The following is a 26871-nucleotide window of genomic DNA, read 5'->3' as shown; positions in this document are numbered from 1 at the left end:
CTCATACTCCGCTGACAGGGAATAGAGCACCTCGTGCTGCACCAGCTGGTAGTCGCCATCCGCTCCGCTGCTCGACCTTTTGCTGGGGGGCTGCGTATTGGCATGACCCCCCGAGGTGGCGACCTTTGTGTGCGCCGTCTTGAGGCTGTTGCTTCCAACTGATCCCGATCCCGCTCCTCCTGCTCCTCCCGATCCTCCAGATCCTCCTGCTGCTGCTGACGACTCCTGCTGCACTGGCGGGCCGTGGCTGGAATTGTATGAGTCCACGCAGCCGCAATCACAATCTAAAAAGATTCAGAGAAAAATAACATACAAATTAGTTAATGGTCTATTTGCTTTCTTACAGTTTAAGCCTATTTACTACCTCTTTTAAGTAATCTTCTTATGACCAAGGAGATCATTGTTTTCTTTTCGATTTTCTTCCGCTTCTTTGTCGCGCAAAAATTTCCTGTTTTTAAGGCAATTTCGCTACCGCGCAATCTTGTCGTTGAAATGCAACTGAACGCAGTTCCACCTTTTCATTCCGCCATAGAGACCCACTCATATATGGCACATATACAGCCTATAGAATCTGTATCTCTGTGCACTCAACACGGCATTTGTGACTTGTCAACGCCCCCAACAAAGCGGCCGAAAAAAGGGGGAAAACATTATGGGAATTGGCCAACAATAATGAAGATGACTAAGTGAATGGGTGGACAGGACAGGGAGTGGTGGCGGAGATATAGGCGACGACGTCAGGGAAGTGGAGACATCGACCAGACAATGAGGAAGGTGTATGGCCAAAATTTATCTACTCGAGGCAAAGAATTCCATTAATAGATTTTTAAAATTTAAAGTCTAGAAAAATTATGCTTTATTTGCATTTTTCAACATATTTTACATCCGAACAGATTCATGGATTGATAAGCAGTTAAAACAGTTGACAAATTCAACACTATATCTTTAGATCCTCATACTCCAAATAATTTTAGGATTTTTTTAACCAAGTTATAAACGAAAGAAGACAAATACTTTGTTTATGCTATGAATGCTCTCAAATAATCATGAAATGTATAGGATAATTGCTACATATAAAATCCCTAGTAGCTTTTTCTTTAAAATCGAAACAATGTCATAACATCATTATACCAAACACATGTCGAGTTTCCTCCCAACCAATTTAGGACCCATCCATCCATCCATCCACTTCGTTTGACTTCCCCGTAGTTAGGCAACTAAAAATAGAAGCAGTTAAGTAGCCCCGAGCTCTATAACAACCTCCCACAACACAACCTTTGGTTGCTACTTCTCTCCACGTATTCACATAACTTAATTAATTTACGTCAAAGGACATTTGATATGAATGGGATGTGGCAAAGGGCATAAAAATAGCGAAAGGCAACCACGCACCCTTGGTCAATTATATGTTTCCTGGGTTTCCTCCGCCTCCTTTCCTCCCACAAGAAGGCGTGGTCAGCCTGGGAGAAGAAGAAGAAGCAGAAGAATAGCTGGACATTGGCGAGGAGCGAAAGGCAATCAAAGCTAAAATTAAGGACACACGCGATGAAAACGGAGACGTGCGGTGGGAAAAATTTATGGCACAAACTTGGGGCCAGTAGTAAATGAAATGAAAACTAAATGCAATAAATTATGCAAAATGGAGCAAATGGAAAAAAGTTGAACTCCAAGTTAAAAACCGAAATTGAAATGGAAAGGCAAGCAGCCAATGGAGGTCACCGCGAAGGCAAAAAGTCAGCGGCGGCGGAGGCAGCGAAGGTCAAATCGAAGGTTGCCCAGTTTCCAAGTGACTACTCCTCCTCCTTCGCCTTCTTAGCCTCCTTAGCCTTCTCAGCTGACTCAGCCCACCCACAACCAATTCGATTGCTCCCCACTCCTCTCTCGGTTAGAAATTTCTGCTCCTGACAAGGACTTCTTGCACAACGCTCACGTGGCAACAGCACTAGCTGCATCATCATCCTGCCACCAGCAACAAGTTATGTGAAAACACTGGAAAAAAAAGCTTATTTAACCAAATGTATTTTGGGACCGATTTCAAGATGTTGATTATTCTAAATAAACGAAATAGAGAATTATGTAGTCTCAAAAAAAATGAAATTGAGATACATTTTCTCTTGATTTCAAGAACAATTGTTCCTAAAAATTATATATATAAAATAAAAGTTTTTCGATAAAGTAATTAATACTTCCCCCAATTTTCTTTTCCAAGTGCACATCCAGCACAAAAGTTTGTCAGTGCTTTGACATCATTTGTCCCTCGGGTTACACAACGCTGCAGTTGCAGAGCCAGAAAAAGCAAAGAAAAAACATATAATAAAACCGATTTTGTTTACGCAAATCTCAGCAGCAGCAGTAGCTGAAAATCAGAGATGCGGAGATGGAGGAGATGCAGCCGCCACATCGGAGGCAAAGTTGCAACGTGACGCAGTTTTAGCAAACAAAACGAATCTGCGCTGCCTGCGGTTTCTATTTGTCGTATTTGCGTTTTAGTTTCCCTTTTTCCCCCTTGAATCTCTGCGTTTTTGCAATTTCTGTGTCTGTTGCATAAAAGATTCAGCCAACTGTAAATGGGGGTGGTTAGTAGGGAGGAGGAGGGGGTACGTGAACCCAAAAGGGGGCGTCGTATCGAATGATTTGCGGGGGCGTTTGCCCGATGCAACCGATCAACTCTCAGAGGTCCAAAATCGAATTGGATTCACTTTGCCAGTCTTATTCAAACAAAAAAGTTGGGCCTTTGAGTTTGCTGATATCATTGATTCGAATGGGTATTCAAAGTTCTTACACAATGGATTCTACTGTCTCAAAGGTTTAATTGAAAATTTAAAGGTATTTAAAAATCGCCTTGAAAAAAATATTTCTGGGTTAATAGGTAAAAAAAACTTGTTTCTCCTGCAAAATAATTTTCTAATATTATCTGGTTTCCTCTAGAATTTTTTATAAACTCTGGGGATTACTTTAAAAGTTTTTCCCCCAATGTTTTTTTTTTAATTCCCGGAAACGTGGAATATTAACCCATTGGTGCCCAAAGGAAATCGTGTTCCAAGAGGTTCCCCAGTTACTGATTGCGGTTTTTAAGCAGAAAACTGATAAATGCTCGGGACTGTGTGACTGGATGGGGAAAAATGGGGTTGGGTTCTCGGATTGCTCGACTTGACAACACAAAGGGTTCGTTTTCATAGATGTTTGCCGTAATTGTAGTAATCATATTGCACAACTACAACGATTATAAGCTAATCCATGAAGCCCACGTGCTGTAATTGCTAAATTTTCGATTACGACATAAGATTACGAGATATCAAACATCCCACTTACGTTTGACAATTAAGTAAACAATAAATAATCTTTTTTAGCTTAACTTTGGAGAAAGTTTTAAGAACTTTTTAGCTTACAACGCAAGTTTCCACCACATAATTTATATGCCCCGCTGGTTTTTAGCCCCTTTTATGATTTCAAAACGAAAATGCAAATTCACCACTTTAGTTTTTGTGTGCTTTTGTGAAAATGCAGCCAAAAACCTTGCAGCGGAAGTTAAACAAAGCGAAAAACGAGCATAATTATATACCAGCGAGAAATTCAAATTAAATTATTTACAAAACGGAAGCGGAAAGGAGCTAAATGAAAAAAAAAATAAATAAATAAAGAGGGAAGGCAAACGGCTAAAAAATAAAGAAGAAAAAACAAAGCAGAGGTGCGAGGGAGAAAACGCTGTGAAAGCAACAGGTTAGTTGGCTTGGACCCAACTTGTCTGAACTCCGGCTTTTATAGGTATATAGCTTTGTGCCCGGGGTCTGTAGCTATAGCTCCTCCAGTGCTTTTGTTGTTTTTGTTGTGGCCTGCAGTGCGTTTGCCGCATATTAAATGCGCTGATTAATCGACGCAAACAATAAACAAGGGAAGGGGGCAAAAAAAGCGGTGAGACGGACAAGAAAAACGAGGACAAGACCCGGGAGGAGCTTACACTGAAACAAAATTAAATTAAAATTTACTTAAGAAATAAAGTAAAGTTCGAACAAAAGTTTTAAGTGCTAAAAAAAATAGGCATTAGACTTTAGCATATTTTGACATCCCTAAAATATCTATTGTAATATAAAAATGTGAAAAAATACTCATTGATAACAAAAATAATATTGTTTTGACTAAACAATTTTTTTATATGTTCGTCATCTAAAACTTCTGCTTTTCTCAGAAACAGAACTAAAGAGTATATTTCTAAAATATAATTACATTTTAATCTATATGAATTAACACAAGATAGCATTGTAAATAATCACATAGCTGCAATAAGTACTATAATTTCGGTTTCGGTGTACGAACAGCATGACGATGAGGGGCTGGAGATGGGGTGGGGTTTTCGGGAAGGTGGAAGGCAGTATAAATATTTGTCGCTGCAATGAGAGCAATGCACGGGCAAGCATTTCCACTTGTCAACGCACCTGACGAAGCCAGCAGCAACAACAACAAGAGCAGAGGCAACAACGACAACAACAACAAAGGTGGCACCTACAAAACATGAACCTACAGACACGAACAGAAAAAAAAAAAACAAGTTCCAAAAGCAGCAGCAGCGACAATTGCTCTGCCAACAATGTTGCCGGCGACCTCTCCACCCCCTTTTTAGCCCCCTTTTCCCTCCTAACCTCCCTGCAATCAGTATGAAATGGGAGCAGGCAGAACGTGCAAAGAACAACGGAGAAAGTCGACGTTGAGATTCAGAGAAGAAAGAAAGAAGAAAGAGACGTGGAAGGCAGGGAGCAATTACCAGAAGCTTTCGTGATTCTTCTGGCTGAGTCTGTTATTATGGATGTTGCTGCTGTAGCTGCTGATGTTGCTGCGGGCTTTTCCACATGTATTGCCGATGTTGTCGCTTTTCCTGCTCATCGAAGTCATGATGATGTTGCTGGATTTATAGCTATGTTTTTCACATATATTGCTGCTGTGTTGTTGCTGGCAATTTCTAAAGATAATGCTGTTGTTTCTGGCAATTTCTGAAGATGTTGCTGCTGTGATTATTCTATTGGTTGTGTGTTTATAAAGCTCACTGTTGCTGTTGCATTTTAGAAAGATATTTCGGTTGTTGCTGCTGCACTTTGCCAAGAAATTGCTGCTGTTACTGTGGTGTTTTTGCTGCCAATGACTGATGTTGCTGCTGCGTGATAATTCTATTGCTGCTGTGCTTCTCTTTTTAGCTTATTTCTCTGCTTTTGCTGTTACTGCTTTTTCTGCTTATTTTTCTGACTTTGCTTTTGCTGCTGGCGTTGCATATTTCATGGCCTGTGTTGCATATTTAACACCCGATGCCAAACATGCTCACATTTGCATACTCAACCTACCAACCTCCCCTTCTGTCTCCACTGGAACCACTGTAATATTCCCAACCACAATCAGAAGACAAGTTAACCCAAGGAAAGGGGAGTAGGTAAGTAAGGTGAAAGAAAGAAAGAAGCAACGACGATCTTTAAAAATTGAGATAATGCCAAAAATGGCACTCGTGCAACAAATTGCAGAGACATGTTGCTGCTGCACAAAGAAGCGGGGCATGAATAAGATAAAAAACTGTCGCCTTTCTAAAAAACGAAGCAGAAATATCACATGAATAACCTGGGTACTTTCACAATAACGAGAAAAAGAAGATGTATAAAGAAAAACCTTTAAAAAACCGTTGAGCAACAAAAAGAATCATTCAAAAAGGCATTATCCGAAAGAAAAGGTCTGCAGTTCCATTTTAAGAATTTCATAACCATAAATTTCGATGGATATCATGCGAAAAGGTATGTAGCTTTCATTTTAAGAATATCATAGAACAATAAAAAAAAAAATCGATAGATCGATATTTCAAAAATTTCGATTTTATCGATATTTTAGGTAATATTTTAAATATTATTATATTTTCTTTTTTAAATAACCTTAGCCTGTAGCTTTTTTTAAGAATCTCATACCCAAAATATATCGATTGATATTTTAAGATCCTCCAATCAATGTGAAGATATAATACGACAGAACGTCTATTAATCTGTGATCAACTCGTTTGCTAAGCCTCTCTCCATTTTTCTTAATCAGCGCAATGTTTTCAGGTTCTGCCACTTAATCGAAGTGTTATCTCAAAAGTGAGTAGCCACCAAGTTAGACAGGTTCTAAAGTCAATCCAAAATGAATCGTTAATACCAGCACAACATGGCATCGATTGATCGAGATAATGATGATTGAAACGATGACCAAGCAACAACTGCTGGCGTTGCATGCAACATGTTGCCAAGAAATGCAATTTACATATTTTCCAAATGGCAATCGGAAGTTCGTATTTTCACATTTTCCACGCTTAGCCAAATGGAAAATGCAATAAATCAAATGCACCAGCAGCAGCAGCAATAACAATAACAACAACAACGCTTGAGTGCATTTCTTGTTTAGAGTTGGCAATGCAAAATAAAAGTTGCCACTTTTATAAAGCCCCCTTCCCTCTGAACAACCCCCTCATTTCGTCTCATTTTGATTTGTGTGCTTTTGCAGCTTGGCAACAATATGGCAAAGAGCAGAAACAATGGCGATAAAATGGAGAAGTTGTGAGGATAACGAAGCCTTAAATACCCTGGATTAGGATATTTTTATTTGTAGCTTTTAACCAAATGTTTATTAAGACATCCAGATTTAAAAATGTCTATCGAAATCACCGTACTGCCCAAACAAGTCAAGTTAGCGCATTAAAATTGTTAACAAAATATTCAGAATTTGTTGAAGTTGATTACATCTTTTTAAAAATAATAATTTTATTTTTATTAAACAGTAAACCAGTTTTCTATTAAGAGGTTTTTTATGTACACCTAATTTAATTATAACTAATTTATAAGTTTTTATATTTCCCACAAATCGTGGAACTTATTAAAATGTCATAACTAAGATTCCCCGATTTCTAAGGGTATTCAAAGTGGCAACAACAAATACAACATGCTGAATAATGCTGAAGTTACTGCACTTGTTGTTGCTTTAATTGTTTTTTACTGCTGACTTTGTTGTTGTTCTGGCTTAATGTTGTTGCTGTTTTTCATTTGTGTAATTGCATTGCACACTTGATTGCATTCAAGACGTCGACTGAAGCAGCGCAGTCGATTACAATGACGCCAATAAAACCAGCGCCCAGCAACAACAACGCCCCCCAAACGATCATTCCCTCTTTTTTTCTTTAGAAGATATCGCTATTTCTCTCTGTGCAGGGCAAGAAATAATGAATATTTTTTACATTAATATATTTAATATAAATTAAACTAGATAGCAGATGATCATGAATGGCTACCTTTTAATACCAGTAAATATTTGGTTATTAATTTAAATCTACCATTATAATAGATTTATTATTATTTCTCTGTGTGGCAAGCATGAACTGATACTGCTGTCGGTTAATGTCTGAATCGGGTTTCTTTCGGATATTGCCATTATTGCTGCTGCTGAGCCACAACAATGCAGCCAAGCCAACAAACAAGATTCAATTACAGAAAATACAACGAAACAAAAAAAAATGGCCTTTAAAGAGCTGTTTTGTTTTTTTCGCTGCTTTATTGTTTGCTGCTTGGCGGATCTGCAATATCAGAGAAATTTCCATTGCAATTTAAATTTAAATTGCGCGGATCTACGGCAGCATGGTTTTTGAGAGTTTTTCCAAGCAAAATCGGGCGCAGCTAGAGCGGCAAATACAAAAAAATGAGGTAAAAGCAGGCACCCACAACACGATGAACACATACAGTTGGGGTAAAATAAATAAGACAAAAAGAATAAATTTAAAAGGTATATATTTTAAGTGATGGAAAATCAAAAAAATATACTTTGTATTTTAATTTTAATTTATTTTTTTTCTATTCTCAAAATATTTTACAACTATTTTCTTTCCCGCTACTGTAAGAAAATGTAAAAGCATTTTCACCCACACATCGCTGTGGAACGCAAGTGGATTTATTTTACTCTGTGTGAAAGCTTTGGATGCTGACTGAACAACAAATACAATGGCGGGTGGCGTTTACCCCCACCCACGATTTTCCTCGTTCCCTCCCCCATTTTCCCGCCCACCCAAAAGACGTCGGCCTAACGATCCACTTTTCGATCTCTTTTTTCGGTTGCTTTTCGCTTTTCGCTGCTTTTCGGTTAAATGTTGCATGCAGTTGACAAGTCGACAGCGGCAACAGCCGAAAAGCAACAAAAATCATTTCAAATTAAACGTAATTCATGGCAAAAGAAACCGAAAATACCCAGCATACAGCACACACAAAACCGAAAACAAACCAAACAAAATAATACAAAATTAAAGGGAAATTTGTTCACCGTCAACTTTTCATTGGGTGAAAGTTTTGCTCTTCGCGGATTAAGATCAACCATTCGAAATGAAATGAAACGAATTGAAATTGGCAAATTGCACAGAAACCCGAAATTGGACGATGAATGAGTGGCTGTGTAATAAAAGAAATGCAGAATCATTATTTCATTTGAATGGTGTCTACGAAAATAGCCAAATAGCTAAGGGGACATATTATTGGAAAGAGTATTAAAAATAAAAAAAAGTATACAATCTGTACATTTATAATTCTATAGCTTAAGAAAGAGGTATCGTATCTTAAATCTCATATTATACAGTGAAAAATGTGTTAATTCGTCATTAGTATACACACCCATTATTTCTACAGTTCTTTAAAATCTCCTTTTGTTTGGTAAACTTTTGAAGCAATAGACCCCAAGCCCCTTGCTATCTTGAATTTTCTTAAGCAGTTTTAAAAATCCCATTATAGAAAAGCCGATGCTAACTGTGTGCAATCTTTTATCTTACTCTTTCATCTAACCCCTGAAAGCGTTTCTCTCCAGCGTCTTTTATCACCCCAAGTTCCCGCATTCCTCTCGTAGCTGTTTATCGAATAGAACCCATTGTAATTAGGAATTCTGAATTTTTTGTTCAGTTCTGTTTGCATTTTTCCATGTGGCTAGACTAGCGAAACGACTTTGTGTTGAAGTAAACAAAATGTTGACGACCGCTTAGAGGTCGCTTAGTTTGTTTTTTTTTAGTCTGGCCATAGAATGACAACTACAACAAAAGCATAAACATCGGGCACATAACTCTCGCAGTCGACATCGACGTCGACGTCCTTCAAGCGAACATTAGAAGCGTAACGCCAGCTGCAATGACCTAAAGTAACCCAGCTGAGAATCGCATAGAGAGGCGAGAGGAAAGAGTGTTGCACAATGCCGGTGACAAGAGGACAAGAGGAGGGGGACGGGCGGAGGGGGCGTGACAGCGACAGCCGACGGAAGTGGGCGCTTAAAATGGGCGTGGCCGCATAACTCTTCAGGTGTGTTGGTACAAGTGGGTGGGTTGGAGGGTGGGTTCGGTGAGTTTTTGGTTGGAAAACAACTTGGAAACAAAAAAGAACCAAGAAAAATAACCAAGATTGTACAACACTGAGAAAATTGGCAGATATTTCACATTTTAATTATTATATATGATGATGTATGGTCGCCATTAGTTTTAAGTTTCAAAAGTTGGCGACCAAAAGTTTCACTTTTAGGAATAATGACAAATCATTAAAAACATATTTTTAGAAGAATATTTCTTTCAACAGGCCAACTAAAATATTTTTTATACAATCTGTCATATAGTTTCTAGAAATCATATACTATTTAAAATACACTTTGAAATACACTGTATTTTATTAGAACTTTTTCATTTTTTCCTTCACCTATGGTTTTCTTAAACAATACATAAACTCAGTGAATTGTTTTTTTAAACTTTATCCACACCGATAACAAAGTGCATTCCATATATTTCAGGGTATTTTTATAACTGACAATTTGAATTGCGCCCAGCCAAGCGAAGTTAACTTCAAACGAGGTCAAACGCGGGTGCAGCGGAAAGTGGAGTGATATGATGATAATATGGTGGAGGGGGTGGAACAGTCCAGATGATGGGGGCTATAAGGAGACGCCTCGAGACGCGACAAGCACTGCAAAAACAACAGCAACCAAATATAAATAGCATCAGCTAACCAGCTCTGTTTTTCCCTCTCTTTCGGTTGTGCGTCAAGTCTAACAAGTCTTCATCATAATGATCATCATCGAGAGAACTGGAACAACGACACTATAGAGTCTGCTGTGAGGAAAACAACAACAACAGCAAATAAAACTGGAAAATATTTTGACGCATGAAAGCAGCGCAAATAAAATAAAGAATGGGAGAAAAACAACATAAATTGCACTGAACTGGACGGCAGCTACTGATTAAACTCATTCACTTCGTGGACGGGGGATTCACAAACAGTGCACATATGGGTGAACATATAGCATTACTTGATTGGACAAAACAAAATTTGAATTTTTAATAAGTAACCAACATCGGATGAAAACAAATTTCTATACACTGTATAAAAAAACTGCAATATTAATACCAATACACAGTATTATAATTAATATTTTATAATAATCAATATGCCGCACCCAACCCCTTTTTCCACTCTGTTCAAGCTTCGAGTATCAAATTCCCCTCTCGATTTTCATATTTTTTTTGCTAACAGCTCTCGTTGGGATCATTAACGAAAAGTATCAAATTTTTGCATCGGGTCTGCGCGCAAAGTTCAAGCCAATCCCACAGTCAAAGTTCCCATGCAGACCCAAATACAGAAAAGAAAATCCGAAAAAAAATAAAACAACCCAGCGAATCGTTTTCAAATTTCGGTTTCCAATGTAATTTAAATGCAAATGCAAACAGCCTGAAGAAGAAAAAGAGACGCAGACGGCCAAAGGAAATGAAGCAAAAAGGGAAAGCGTGTCAATTTGATTGAAAACACAAAATAAGCAAAACGAGTCAAAGGGGTTGGATGAAACGAACGAAAGGAAAAGCCAGCAGCAGTCAAGAAAAAAAAATAATAAAAAAATATCTGCAAATTAGAAAACGAATAAAAAATCCATTGCATCGTTAAAAAAAAAGGAATAAATAAAAGCAAAAGCAAAAGCAGACGCCAAATGCAATATAGATTGAGTTGCAACTTTAAGATTATTGATTCGCATTCCATTGATTTGCCAGTTTCTATTTCTATTGAAATTCGACTTTGTCGCCAACATAAACTGAGAAAATCTCGGTCAAATGCAGCAGCATTTGGAAAACATTTGTCAGTTTCTCTGAATTTTTTGCAATTAAAATATTCTGCAAATTGAATTGCACTTTGTCGTTAAGGCTTTCGAAATATAAATTGTATTTAATGTTTATTTCCACGTATTTTTCGCAATCACATTGAATGTTTTAAATAGATCTTTCAATAATCATTTTGGGTCTGATGAAACTTTTTATTCATTTGCCTCATACCCAAAATAAAATATTTCAAATATTTCTGGTTTCATCAGCTAATTTGAGGAAACATTTTGATTTTTTGTTCCTTTTTATTTGGCATACATGGGCAAAAATAGAATTTAATGCTGTCCACCTGCACGGGGGAATTTCTTGTTTAATTTAATTTCATTATTAACATCATCATTATCGCATCTATATTTGTGTTTTGTTGTTCTGCTGGATTTGTCATTGTTGCTTTTGTTTTTGCCCACAATGACGATGACGAAGAGACGAGTTCAAGAGTGCAATGACATTATTATATCATCCCTCGTCCCGTCTCTCCATCATCTCTTCTATGTATTAAGTACACTAGCGAAAATAAATATGTATTTAGAAGATTTTACATATTTAAATTGAGGAAGGGAAATGTTGAGTTTAAAAACATGTGCTGATAACTCACACAAGATTATAATATTCCATTCAAAGGCAATAGAAGTGCATTTTATTTTAATATAGATAAGGATAGTTCACATTTGTTTTTAGCAGCTGTGAGATAACAAAAGTCGCGCGAGCCTCCTTACAACTACACAAAAAAAAATTTCTGTGTAGCTATTAGTTAAGTCGGCAGAATTATTTTGTTTCAGTGCGATTCTAGGGGTACGTACGTTCGACATAGGAAAATTTCGAAAATTCCCTTTGTAATCGGCTTGAAGTGGACATGAGTTATGGGTCGTGAGTGCGACACTTGAGTGATGAATTATTCACCCCGCCCCCGTTTTGTTCAGCCTCGTTTTTAGCCAGCCCAACAAGCTCATGGAAAATGAAAATAAGCCAATTCCAATTGGGTTGGTTGCTCGGCGGTCTGGCTGTTGTGTTTGGGTATTATAAAATATGGATCAATCGATGCAATATGAATTATGGCTATAATGGCGAACAAAGAAGGAGGAATTTTGCTATTGCCTTGCTTGATTGGTTGTTGGCCGGACTGGCGTGTTCTAATTAATGTAATTGACACGCCTCTTTTGCATGAGCATTTTAAATTTCTATAAAATGTTTGTATTTTTCAAAAGTTTCTGAAAACGAGAGCCAAGAAAAGTCAATAATATCGCATAAATTCCTAAAGAGATCGTGCCATAAAAAAACAGGAAAAGAATAAACAAGCTTTGAATTTCAAAGTAGATATATTGTTTGCCTTTCTTTTTTATCCATTTTACCATTGCAATTTTCCCTTCTTTAATTGCCTCTAATTACGTCTTGTATTGAATAATTTTGAATGAATTGAGGTGTACGAAAACATTTCATTAACAAGCCGAAGGAACGAACAACCGAAAGGCCACACGACGTATGCGCAATAAAAACACAAAATATTACTCATACGCCATGGCGAACGCATAAAACGCACGAAATGTGTTTCATTTCAGGCAACAGCCATAAAGTCGAGCCAGCTGAAGAACTCGAAGCGGCTGAAGAACAACAAAAGGCCACATTTAATGTTATGAGCCGCAAAAACGCAAGAAAACAAGTTCAAAGACCCGAAAGGAAGCCAATACCGAAGATCCCCCCTTCTTCTTCTTATAACGAACATATACCCATAAAAGTGGGCGTGAAAGTTTACCCCCGAAAATAGTCCAACGGAAATGGAAACTTCAAGTCGAGAGCTAGAAATTCAAATGGAATTATAAGCATATGGCATGACAGGAAGAAGAAATAGTTCAGTAAAAAGTAGAAGGAAGAAGGTTTTGGGAAAACCCAGAAGGATGAGAAATTGAGTGGCTAGCAATAAAAGCCCATAAAAAAGGGAAAATTGTTCATAAATTAACATAAAAATGAACCAAAAAAGAAAAAGTAATGCAGGCAAAAGTTTATGAAATTCCCAAAGAAAAACTAGTAAAATGTGGAAATGGCAAACGGGAAGGGAAGTTCTTCTCATAATACTCAAGTAGCCAATTCTGAGAAAAAGCCAGACAAAACAGAACTCGGATGGCCAGTAATAGTAAAAGGAATGATGAGGGCCAGAGACAAAAACCCAAACAAAAATTGAACAAAACATAAACTTGTTGTTTTTGTTCGAGGCGAAAACTGACATTGGCCTAGGTTAAGGGTATGATGATAAAAGGGGGTTGGTATATATGTGCTATATAGACAGCAGACCCCGCTGACATCACTGCTCTCTCTGTAATCCATTTTTGGGGTGGCTCAACCTACCGAAACCAAGCCAATATCCACAACTGCGGAGTGAGTTTATGTTGCAACATTTCGCCGAACGAATGGTCAATGACTAATAGAAAAGGAAAGAAGAAAGCTGGCTAGCAAAAACAGAAGGCCATCCGAACTAGGGGAAGTTCTTAGTCGAAGATGGAACACGCTTATTAATAGAAGGAAATTACTTTCAAATTGGTTTAAGTTAGAGTATACTAAGTACCCGCTCTCTGCCGGCACACACACACAGTATACTTATAGTTATAAAATTATAATTAATTATTAAAAAGCCTAATTATCAAAAGGAAATTATTTTCAAATTGGTTTAAGTTAGGGTATGAATAAATCAGAGGCCCACCCGCTCTCTGCCGCCACACACACACTATACTTTTAATTATTCTAAATTTTTCTGTTTAACTGTAGATACAAATCAGATCATAACACAGCCATATAAGCACAAGTTGAATTAATACAGATTTATTTTTAAACCTAACTAAAACAGTCCCCTGCAGTTGAGTCACTTGTTCAAAAGGCAACCCTTTTTGGGACAGGGTATGCCAACTGTTTCGCAGCAAATGGAGGCAGCGAGCAAACAAACTCATAGGGAACTATGACTCAGAGACGCAGTCAAGTACAGCGCCCAGGGGCGTGGACCGAAGGGGGGCTGCTATAGACAGAGAAGAGGGGCAGCAGGCAAACGACAAGTTTCACTTGGCTCGAGTGGGCTGGTGGAGAAGTTTGGCGCCGTCGTCGTCCGCTGTTCAATGTGAATGTGGGCTGACAGTTGGCAGTAGTTACCCCCTCTACCCCCCACCCATGACCAACACCCCCTCACCAATTGCAAACTGAATCAGCAGAGAAAACCAGAGAGAAAGACAGACAGAGCTGCGAAGGCTATTAACATAATTCATCATCACACAAATAAGCATTCATTTAATTAATTATACAAAAATGTAAAACATTAAATTCATAAATTATACAAAAATGTATAATTAATGTTTGAGCGGTTGTTATTGTCGTTAATTCCGCTTTTTGCACTTATTAATCAAAGCCACAAGCACAGCGGAGAGTGAATAGTGGATTCCTGCCAAGAGTTATGGAATATTTTCCAAACGTGTTAAATGAGACGAGCTTAGGAATTTTTCAGTTGACTGCCTGCTGAGGGGTGGGAAAAATCTGGAAAACTTTAATTTTTGCATACGAACTGTTTATCTACACTTATCAGTGTTTATTTTGCACTTTTACTATCAATCATAAACAATTCTTAGAGATAAGCACGCCTATAAAAACACACTTTATGACCCTATATATCACTGTTTGCATTGCAATTGTTAAAGTTCCAAAATAGATTTCTACTAATGGAATGGCAAAACTCAGTGGCGCCACAAAGTCGAGTGATTAAAAGAATAAAAGAAAAAAAAAACGCGGAAAAGACATAACGAGGAAAAAGGGTGTTACAATTAATTATGGAAATTATTATTATACAATTATGCAAAAAGGCGTAAAGAAATTACAAATATTTATGGAAATGGGCCTTTAAATAACATTTTTAATACCATTTATCACATAAAAGATAGAATAAATCTACTTTTAAGAACATTTTTTATCCAATTTAATCAATTTTACATTTAATTAATTTAAAAATTTAATGAAATTAAATTAAAACAACTGTCCCACTCAGCGGTCAACAGCAGGGAATAAAAAACAAGTGAAATGCGTGTGCAATGTCCAAAAAAGAATCGCAAAACCGGGAATGTAAAGCAGAAAGAATATTTTCAACTTAATTGCCCAAGCAGCGGAAAACAAGAAAAACGAACGGTCACCTTTTGCCGCCCAAAAGACGAGGCGAAATTCATTTTAAATATTTAAATTTGTGTAATAAGACAAGAATAAATATGTGAGTGCGCCGCCTTAAAGGCAGAAAAAGCAAGCAGAAAGAAAAAGGAGACCAACCACAATGTTGCCTAACTGCACTTTGCCTGCAATTTGGTTTTTTCTTTTTTTTTTTTGCTTTTCTTATCTGCATTTTATGGACGAGTTTTACAAGAGAATGTTTGCCTTTTTCCTCCTCGGCCACAAATTGCAGAAGGGTAAGTGGTGGATGGTATAGTTGGGGCCCAGGCCCACATTTCTGTCGCATAACTTTGCCGTGTATTTTTTATGTTTTTCTTTTCTTATTTATGCCTGCTGCCAACATCAACAACAACGTCGAAAACACCTTTTTACACATTCAATATTTTCATTTTGCCTGCTGTTTCTTGGGGCATTTTCCGCTGAAACGCTTGAGATGCACAATTTAAGATTGAAGGAATTGGGCGTGGTAGTTTAAAACAAAAGTTACACGAAAACAACATGGGGTATTGCCAAGAAAATAATGAAACCAAACGATTAACGTGAAAATAAGAATTTTACATTAATTGGAATTTCATAAAACTCAAAACTTCCCACTTTTAAAAGAACACCCTGAAAATAACCCATAATTTCCAATCTTCCACAATCCGACTTATGAAACAATTCGATTAACGTAAAAATAAGAATTAAATCTTAATAAAACTTCGAAGCATCACATATATTTTTCAAAACTTTCCACTTAAAAAAACCTTGAGAAAACCCCATAATTTCGAATCTATGAAGCACATCCGATTTACATGGAAACGGAATCGATAAATTAAAGCCAATATTATAGAAGGTTTTGTGTTCCCCGAGATAGACGATCCACACAACCTTGGAGACTAAACAAATTTGTCTAATCTAAATGTTTTTAGTCTCAACTCATATCCGCATATCAGCAGAGAATAGTGTTTTTATTTGTTAGGAACAAAAAAAAGATAAATAGAGACCCAAAAATATAATTTCAAAACTCTAGCTTTTGTTTTGCCTTTTATTTGGCGTGTATTATTATGTGGAACGCCCCGGCACGAACGAATAAAAAAGCAACAACAACATCGATTAATAATAGCGAGTAAAAACAGTTGAAAACTTGTTTTGGCTTTAAAACGTAGCAAAAGGTATAAAAAAACAGCAAAACAGCGAAATCTCCCATTAGTCATCCAATTTAGCCCCGAAAGCAACAACAATCGCCGACTACACACCTGTAGAAAGCGAAAATGACAATAATAACAGGTAAACTACAGCCAGATAGTTCGATAAGCGCAATAAGCTATATAAAAAGTAGAGGAAAATATAAAAAAAAAGGGTAAAGTGTGGGGTGGTCGAGCAATTTCTGGATTTCAGCTGCTAAGCCGACAGATTTGGCAAATTAAGCTCCGAAAAAAGGCTGCATACAGTGGGCCCCAAATAAGTGAGACACGGGGGTGTATGGTAAATTGATACCGAAAACTGTATCTCCAACATATGGAGTAAAGGCTGTAAATACTCGTAGTCTTGCTCCTGCTACACAGTTTTCTCTTCAAGAATTCCTGTAGGCACTATTTGAATTTTCATACATTTCTCACATTTCCACTTTCCTCTCCTTTCCCCCTCCCCACAATTTCCCCTGCGTGCCACCCATTTTGTTTATCTATTCCCACAGCGAGGAAAGGATTTTAATAGAAACTTCTCTGCAGGGCGTCCCAGCATGCAAAATGGAATTAGCAAAAAGCGATGAGAAACAGAAGGGAAATTGCGGGGTGTGTAGAAAAAGGTCACTCAAAGAAAAAAATTCTATTGTAAAAAAAGGAATTTTGAAAAAAAAATTAAAACTAAGACTAGCAATAAATAATTACTATTCGTCACTTTTGAAATTCAGACTTAAAAAATCTTTTCATAATTAAATTTATAACATTTTATTGCATTTCAGAGCTTAAACAAATTTATTGAAAATTTTTAAACTATTTTTTGAATAAATATCCCAACTTTTGTAATATAAATCTTTAAAAACTTTTTAGATTTATTTGTAACTTTTGAATTGAAAAGACTTTTTACCAGTGTAATTGGGAAACGACCCAATCTGGACAAAACAGGCAAATAGAGGCACGTGTTGCGGTGGGTTTTCCTCTCTCCTGTCAACGCAGGATGAAAATGTATTCGAGCTTTTTTTTTTTTTTTTGTGTAACCCAAGCCTTTTGTGACGTTGATGTCGGCGGCTTTTTTTCTGCAGCCTTTCAACGCCCGCGCACAATTTTGCTGTTGTTGCTTCTCAATTGACTTTCTATAATTGCGTTTAATGTGTTGTGACGGAGGCACCTAGGTCCACCCACCAATTACTGCTGCTGCTGCCACCCGATCTATATAGTGGCTATATATTCCCATTTGTATTCCACCCTCACCTCTCGGTGAGCTGTGTTGTGTAAGTCCGATAATTCTATTTCTGTGCCTCTGTGTTTTCTGCATTTATTTCTGCTTTTCTTTGCACCTATCACACTTTGTTGCGCCACCTAACACCTCCCCCTTTATCCTATCCTTGGCTTAAGCAGCTTTGATATTATTTAATTTGCCTTTACAGTGGCTACTGGATTTTAGAATATTTTTATAAATTTTTTATAAATTCTCAGAGATTTTTTTTTAGGAATTTTTAAACTTAAATGGAATTATTTCACGTGCAAACAAGTCTGTGTTTGAATACCGACAGCTTTTGTATACTGAACGTGTGAAGGCAGAGGGCCGGCAGAGCATAATCCTAATCCCACATAATATCCAATGTAGAACTTCCTTAGAAAAACACCTAAATCGATCTTCCACTGTATTTAATTATACCCGTTACTCGTAGAGTAAAAGGGTATATTAGATTCGTGCAAAAGTATGTAACAGGTAGAAGGAAGCGTTTCCGACCCTATAAACTATATATATTCTTGATCAGGATCACTAGCCGAGTCGATCTAGCCATGTCCGTCTGTCCGTCTGTCCGTCTGTCCGTCTGTCTGTCTGTATGAACGCTGAGATCTTGGAAACTATAAAAGCTAGAAGATTGACATTTTGCATGCAGATTCTAGGAGTTCCTACGCAGCGCAAGTTTGTTTCAAAAGGGTGCCACGCCCCCTCTAACTCCCACAATCACTTATATACGATTTTAAAAATTTCAATATTTTGGAAATTTAAAAATGCAGTTTTATTGTGTTTATTAATACCTATCGAAATGTAGAAGAAATTTTTTAAATCGGACCATTCGTTAAAAAGTTACGGTGGATCAAAGTTTTTCTCCATCTCCTTCGCACTCCCTTTCGATGAGTAACGGGTATCTGATAGTCGGGGCACCCGACTATAGCGTTCTCTCTTGTTTTAATGCTACTTTCATTCATTTCATTCTTCTACGTAAATTCCCTTCTAATCTTTTTCCCCTGCTTTTTGCTTTGCGTAATCTGTCGCTATGTAAATTTGCGTGTAAGTGGGTGGTGGGTGGCTATTTTATTTCGAAAGGTGTTTTGAGGTGGGTGCTTAAGTAAGAGCCGGCATGTGGCGCTGCCAAAAAGTTCTGAGAAATTTCATTAAAATTGATTGATCGAAGTAGAAATTGAAAGCGAAATGCGAGAGACATTGATACGCGGCAAGCGGATAACGAGAGAGAATGTTAATTTTAAATTTAATTTAATACTTGAATGATGCTCGAATAAATTTCATTGGCTTTCGTCAAGTTCTTAAAGTTTCTTCGTCTCAAATTTGGTATTCTTTGAGCATAATTTCTCGGCTTTCTAAGCGGAGAATGGCTTTCAATGGAGCTTACTGTACTTTGGGCTTCAAAAAACATTTTGTGGCTCATTCCCACAATACTGTCAATGTATCTTTTTCGTTCTCTGTTGATTTTTTGTTCCCTTTCCCTGTGTTGATGCAGTTTTTCGTTTAAATAAAAGTGGAAAAAGGCGGGGAGGTGCCAGATCTCTGTCCATTAACACTTGTTAACCCAATTTAGTCTCAATTTCCATAGACGACATCGCACGTATCTGTATCTGCAACTGTAAAAGTATCTGTATCTGTATCTCTGGTGTCTCAGTATCTGCTGGAGCGTTGTGGAATACAATTCGAGTAAAAGGCCCTGCATTGTCACACGCACAGATACTCACGCACACAGCGACAAACGGCGAACAGACGGGCAATAAAACAAGTGACGCAGACATTGACAGCCCGCTCTACAATAGCAGCAACCTCAAGGTTTACCGCTCTACAGTTTAAAAGGGGATACACACCTGAGGTCAACCCAATAGCAGTAACAATAATGTAAATAGGTTAAACAAAAAACCAATAATTTAAACCAAAAGATTAATTGTATTTACGCGAATTCTTGAGCCTTGCAAAGTAAACCAGGCTTTAGACACCTGAGGTCAACATAATAGCAATAACAATAAACCAGAAGACAAATAGGTAAATATAAATTGTATTTAAAATCAGGCCCTGACGCGAATTCTTAAGACCCACAAGGTAAATCAAGGAATACCTTGGAATCCCGAATTACATTATATTAACCGCGACTGTATAAAGGGGAGTTGCAAAAGTTAAGCTTTTAAAACAACTTGTGTTGGCAAATTTTCTCTCTGCTGCTTCTTGCCACGTTTATTGTTTTTTCTTGTTGTTGCTTAACATTTTTTTAATAAATTTTTAAGTTGACCTCCATTTGTTGCCGTTCCTCAAAGCAGCTAACTAAAGAGTGGAGGCTCCAAAAGAGTACAAAAGAGGAGAGAAACCAAGGAGATGGTGTGTTTAATGGCAAATTAAAGTTGCTGTTTATTGTACCCTTGAATTATGGGACTCTGGAGTGTTTCATAATCGAAAGCTTTTTAGCAGAATAAATGGGAAAAAAAGGAACACTATTTTTTATGTGCTATATGATTTATTAGCTACAAGTTTTTATTCGATAATCGCCTTTTGTGATCCTTTTTTTTAAGTACCAGGTATCCTTTAGTCGACTATTATTTACTTCACCGTTCTCACTTGTTTTTTGGGGGACTGCAAACTCAATTAAAACTGCCAACTGTATGCGCAATGAACGTCTACAGACACGCAAAACAAGTTCTCAAGCTGAAACTGGTCCGATTTCTCAAAGTTGCTGCTGCTCAGCGAAGATCTTTTTCAGAGCACCGAGACTCAAACTCAGAAATCAACAAAAAAAAAAAAAAAACAACCGAAACAAAGTTGAAATCAATGTATGTACTTCTCCGCAAGGAAAAAGAGACAGCTGAAATCCATCTAACCGTGAACGAAAACAACCTCAGCAAACAGTACAGTAAAAAGTTCAGATCTCCCTGGGAATTATCATATTCGAACTCACTTAAAGCAACTCGTGGGGATCATCTAATGGTTTTTTTTGTGGCTTACCTGTAATAGAAGAGAATAAAAATCAAATTAAAATATGGCAAATTACAATTACACAATTGGATTCAATTAATTGAGTTTGCTAATCATGGGATCGTGTGGGGAATTGTTTTGAGTTAATTATGGGGAAATTGTACAGGAATTTTTATACCCGTTACTCGTAGAGTAAAAGGGTATATTGTATTCGTGCAAAAGTATGTAACAGGTAGAAGGAAGCGTTTCCGACCCCATAAAGTATATATATTCTTGATCAGGATCACTAGCCGAGTCGATCTAGCCATGTCCGTCTGTCCGTCTGTCCGTCTGTCTGTCTGTCTGTCTGTCTGTCCGTCTGTCCGTATGAACGCTGAGATCTCGGAAACTATAAAAGCTAGAAGATTGACATTTTGCATGCAGATTCTAGGAGTTCCTACGCAGCGCAAGTTTGTTTCAAAAGGGTGCCACGCCCCCTCTAACGCCCACAATCGCATATATACGATTTTAAAAATTTCAATATTTTGGAAAAGTAAAAATGCAGTTTTATTGTGTTTATCAATACCTATCGAAATGTAGAAGAAATTTTTTAAATCGGACCATTCGTTAAAAAGTTACGGCGGATCAAAGTTTTTCTCCATCTCTTTCGCACTCCCTTTAGCTGAGTAACGGGTATCTGATAGTCGGGGCACCCGACTATAGCGTTCTCTCTTGTTAAAATTCATATTGGATTTTTAGGCATGTTTTTCATATACTTTGGCCTCGACTAACTGACCCTCCTATCCATCATATATGAGCAAATATATACCCCACCACGTATGACAACACCAGAAATCAAATTTCGGTGGCATGTCAGAAATAATTGAGGGAAAAGCTAAGCAAAATAAATACACAACATAAATATAATTTTTGTGCCCGTCCTCTTTAATCTACTTTATCTATCTGGCCCCTCTTTTTTACTGCTGCCTTGCGTTTCGGTTAATTGAAATGTTTGCCATAGCCGACTTGAGCTGAGTATCTCTGTATCTGTATTTGTATCTGTATCTGTCTATCTGTATCTGGCAGATATATACAGTAGTCATCACGGACAGCTGTCATTTTCACGAGTTTTCCTGAGTGGCGGACCCTTTAAGTGCTCAATGCGCACCCAACCCCAGTTTGACCTTCTCGAGTTTTGAGTTGTAGCACAAAACATTTTTATTTCGATCTCAAACAGATCCTTTTAAACTCATCGAAAATATTCAATCCACAACCATGACTATATTCATGAATTTGCAGCGGTTCTCGGTGTCGCTAGCCATTTAACCATTCCGAAATACAAAATAAAATAAAACCGAATCTGAATATTGTTTACCCGTTTTTCTGTTTTCGACATTTCGTTGTCTCTGCACTTTGAGCCTACGTGATGTCTTGCATGGAAATTTCATTTACATTTCTCGTTCGTCTGTCCGTCTTTTGGTCTCTTTGTGTATGTTTCTCGTCTTTTCTTTACATGTCAACCGAATAGCCAAATATATTTTCGGTTGGACCAAAAATAAAAGCTTAATCAACAAATAAAAACATTGGAAATGTTTCAAGATTTATTTTAAATTTACAAGTTGTGTGAGATGTTTTGTATATTTAACTAATATTATTTATTTTAAATATAATTTGTACATTTTGTGATAGTATTCCAAATTACCTACTATTTTCTGGGATTATTTTTAAGTCCTAATGGAAAATAACGAGAATCATCTGAGATGTAGAGCTGAGAAAAACATGAAAAATTCATTTAAAACTAAATTGAACTTCTCTTGACAGCAGAGTGGAAAAGCAAACGTAGAACGTGTCAGAAAGGGACTGATTGACATGTGAGCTTTGCCCTCTTGTTCCCCCAATAACCCCGTCTCTCTCTGGCACTATACCCCCTCTCTCTCACTCTCTGGGGCTTCTGATGCGTGGGCTTGGTAGAATGTCTTTGAAGAAACCTTCGCTGCTTTTGGCTTTATTTTCTGTGTCGCAAAAGGGAACAGCGAAAGGCACGCACACACAGACGCCATTAACGTATCACATAACCAAGTAGCAAGTAGCTAGAGAAGAGAAGAGAGGAGGCAGAGAAGAAAGGGGGTCCCCAGAAGAAAGGCGGGCGGAGAATAGGGAGCCGTCTGAGTTTTAATGAGAGATGCACGCGTGTACCAATTTCCCTTTGGGAATTCATTTTGGACACGTTCGACACGTGGAACCTGTTTGTTTTCGGGAACCCAGACTGTGGAACCTGTTATGAGATGATTGTTCTCAACCCAAACCAGGTATCTTTAGGAACTTCTGGTTTTCCATATACTGTTCTTCTTTTCCTTTGTGATTACCCCACATTTACTTGTCACACTCACGATGTCATCTCTAGGGTATAGAATAACGGTATCAGGCTGCAGCAGCAGTGGAAAAAGGAGGCAAAGTGAAAGATTCTCGTTATTAAAGATGGCCAAAAGAAGAAGCAGAACAAATGAGAACAGTAGCAAAAGGCAGAGATTAAATAACCCACTGCTTTAAATACCCTTAAGGGTGGAATTTTACTATATTCTCTATTTTTATATTAGAGATTTCAGTCTGTAGAGGTTGTAAAAATTTGATATGATTTATGTGAAAAAAAAAGTTTTCTATTTCAAAGAAACTATGTAATTGTAGAATAATCGCCTATCTATTGATTACAATTAAATATTACAAGATCCAACATATATGTATACTCCTGAGATATTTATTATTATTTTTTGCAACATCCTTATAGAGAAATCATAAATACCCCTTAAAAATGCCAACGCAAAGGAGAGCAGACAAGGCGCACCGGTTATGGGCAAGTGGTGGTGTGTATCTGTGTGTGCCGGGTGAAATTGCGAACAGAAGAACGCCTACACAGGCGGCGGAGAAAGAGGGAGAAAGGGGGTAGTAGGTAGTAGAGAGCAGAAATAGGAAACCCGAAGACTGGGTTGGGTGCATACAGCTGCCTCCTAAGCTCCTTTCACCCACTCAAACCAAAAACTCAACGTGATCCCCGGGAGAAAAGGCGACGAGGAAATCTTCAGCGGGGTTAGGGCTCAAAGTCGGCTGAAATTATTAGCAACCGGCGGAGATTTATGGGCGAAAGTATACTACGTAGCAGTATGAAAAAGGCAACAAAGTAAGCGGAAACTTTTTTGATGCCGCTGATCGACAGACAGACTGAAAAAAAATAAAAGAAATATGCGGGAAAACCGCAGAGGAAGCTGAGAATGCTGAGCGAGAAGTTAATTAGGGCAGAATGAAAAGACACGAGGTGGGCAATGCAGGCGGCTGGGAGAAGAAAGCTGAACTCGATATCACGGAGATTTTCACCTACTTTATAAGAAAGTTAAGGTCCCATATCGAATTGCAAAATATATTATACTCCTCAACTAGTAATTAATCTAATTAAATTAAATATTTACACCCAAAGCTCCGCAGAAACCTTGATTAATCCAATAGCATGGATATTCCGTTCTATCTGTCTGAAATTAATTACAAACTTTTCCAAGCGATAAGATTGCAGAAACAAATAACAGCCCAATGACAGCCGGAAAAACAACATGTTGATATACCAAAAAACCAAGCTATATTTTGCCAAAATATTCGGACCAACAAACCAGAAATAAAAGAGTCATATTGCCTTATCGCAAAAATACACGATAAAAAATCCCCAAAAAATGTGAAAATATATAAAAGTATTATCTCGATTAGTGGCAGGCCAAACAAAACCAGATTAACAATTCGCAGAAGGAAACGGCCAAAAAACATGGGGGAAAAAATTAACGAAAAAGAAAATAAAAATAAAGCGAAATATTCCAGCCATTCTGATGACGACAACAGGCGAATGGGAAGCGCAAACAACAACTGAAATATTTTTATAAGTCGCAATAAGCGAAAAATAAATAAACCGAAAGAAACACAGAAATACAGAAAATACAGTCAAATAAAGAGGCGGAGAAGCTCAAACGCGAAAACTTAGATTGGGAGACAATTGGGGTGGTAATTGCGTCCGCTGGAATTTTCAATGAGCCGGGGGAAATACGAAAACGAATACGAAGGGACCTTGTGAGATATCAGACAATAACTCATAGTAGTCATAAAGACCCTGTAGAAAACGTGAATAAAGTGAGGCAGTCGAGCAGAGAAAGACGAGGCCAAAAGCAAATTTTAGAGGGATTACGGGAGGGAAATTTCTTCAAACAGACATGTTCGAGCATGCAAACGTAATCGCAGATAGCGTGAAAGAGTATATAAACGATACAGAACAAAGTCTGGGAATGTCCGCCAAACCCAGAACCCAAAAATACAAAACAACGGCGACAAACCATGTGAATTATCGCTTCCTCGCTCTCGCCCAAAAAACACACAAAAAAAAATGTTGCCATGGCGTCTATTGTGATAATCAACAATGGGAAAAGGGGAGGTGGTCGGAGGAAAATCGGGTGATAAGAGGCCCCCGAGAAGAAGCAGAAATACGGCACGGCAACCAATAATAATAATACTGCGCCTAGTATTTAATAACAACACAGAGTATTTGCCCACAGCGCGTGTGTGATAACGATAACTCAAGCAAATCAAGCGATTGTCACAATAATCGATGAGTGCTATCAACTACGGGAAGGTGCAATCAAACGGGGGAAATTAAATTCGCAAACAAATAACCCATGATTCAACCTTATTAGTGCAGAAAAATAAACAGAGGCTAGTGGAAACTGATTCGATAACTTTTGATATCTTTTGTCAACTGAAACGATTGTCAACAACCGATAAGTCTCCATTGCATCATTCCTTTTGTGAGTCAGATTAAATCATTTCATTATCCTATTTTAAAGTTTCAAGAAAAATTATCAGCTTTTACAGAATGATATGATTTACAGAAATCCTTTTTTTAACGAATTTTCTAATCGTTTACAGAAAAATATCTCTATGGAGCTTTCAAATCATTTAAAAAAGTTTCTAAAAGTATGCAACAATATTTATATATTTCGAAAGAAGATAATCATTCTTCAACACATACTTTTCGCCACCTTTTAAAGTGGTTTCTAAACACTAGCTTTTTTTAAATATTTTATTAAATTCTAAGAATATAATTCCAGGAATTAGAAGTTTTCTAAATAGAGGGATATTAAATCCAGAACTCACCTGTCTGACGTTTTCGCTTGCTGTTTGCTGCTGCTGTTAATGATGATGACGATGATGTTGCTGCTGACGACGATGTTGCAGGTTGCCTCAGCGGGTGTTGCTGCTGTTGTTGCTGCTGCTGGTGACGCGTCCCGTCCGCAGTTGCCGTTACCGTTAGATCGCCGTAAAAGGACGTCGCCCTGGCTGATAGACCCGCTCCTAATCCCGGACAGAACCCGGATCCCCCGCCCCCGGCAACGGCGTAGTCAACGAAATCGGACGCTTTTGGATGGTGGGACGTTTTCATTGGCGCATGCTATCCCGCTCTAACGTGGCTGTCGTCGTCTCCCTCGCACTCAGTTGGCCTGCACTTGCATTTGGGTGTTTATTTTCCGGCTCCTTACAAACTATGTTTGTACAAAAACGTGGTAAATCCAAGGGCGAGTTTCGAGAGACCCCGTTTGAAATTTCAATTTAATTTCAATATTTTAAGATTTATTTATGATTAAAATTTTATACGAAGAGGTTATATATTTACAGTAATATACTTTTTTTCAAGACAAATACAATTTATGCCAAATTAAAAGAGAATCTGCAAGTAAAGAGAGTCAATATAAGGGATTAGTATGGAAGAAATTTGTATTTGAATAAAATTGACCATAAATCACGTACATAAAATAACATACAAACACTCGCACACACCTGCCCCTCATTTATACATTTTTATTTTAATTGGCTTTTGAAATTTCCATTCGAGAAACACACACAAAAGTATATTTCAGTAAACAGACAAGGCTGCAATATATTTTAAAAATCTAATTATAAATATTTAAAGAAAATTAATTTAATAATCTCTGTCTGCTTTAATAATAAAGAGTTGGCATACTAAAATACCAATTTATTTATTTTAATAACACAAATATCCCTTTTCCAGAGTCCACTGTAATTTATTATGTTTTTTCCACTTGATTCAGCATTTAAACTACGCAAAAAGCGGAGCGAAAGAGAGGAAACTATAAAAACAA

The 26871-nt window shown here is 37.5% G+C and overlaps 1 protein-coding gene across 1 annotated transcript in view; it reads right to left on the bottom strand.

Annotated features, from left to right (window-relative positions):
* Positions 1–26871, bottom strand: part of Hipk (Homeodomain interacting protein kinase) — a 37882-nt gene that overhangs the window by 6290 nt on the left and 4721 nt on the right. The window contains exons 2-3 of the mRNA XM_017155821.3: positions 25868–26438; positions 1–284 (exon numbers count right to left, since the gene is read on the bottom strand). Of these exons, the coding sequence (XP_017011310.3) occupies positions 1–284; positions 25868–26153 (570 nt within the window). The 5' untranslated portion in view covers positions 26154–26438. The remainder of the gene's footprint in view (positions 285–25867; positions 26439–26871) is intronic.

The sequence above is a fragment of the Drosophila takahashii genome, chromosome 3L (assembly GCF_030179915.1).
Source record: "Drosophila takahashii strain IR98-3 E-12201 chromosome 3L, DtakHiC1v2, whole genome shotgun sequence".
Taxonomy (NCBI): domain Eukaryota; kingdom Metazoa; phylum Arthropoda; class Insecta; order Diptera; family Drosophilidae; genus Drosophila; species Drosophila takahashii.
This window is presented reverse-complemented; position numbering and strand designations above follow the sequence as displayed.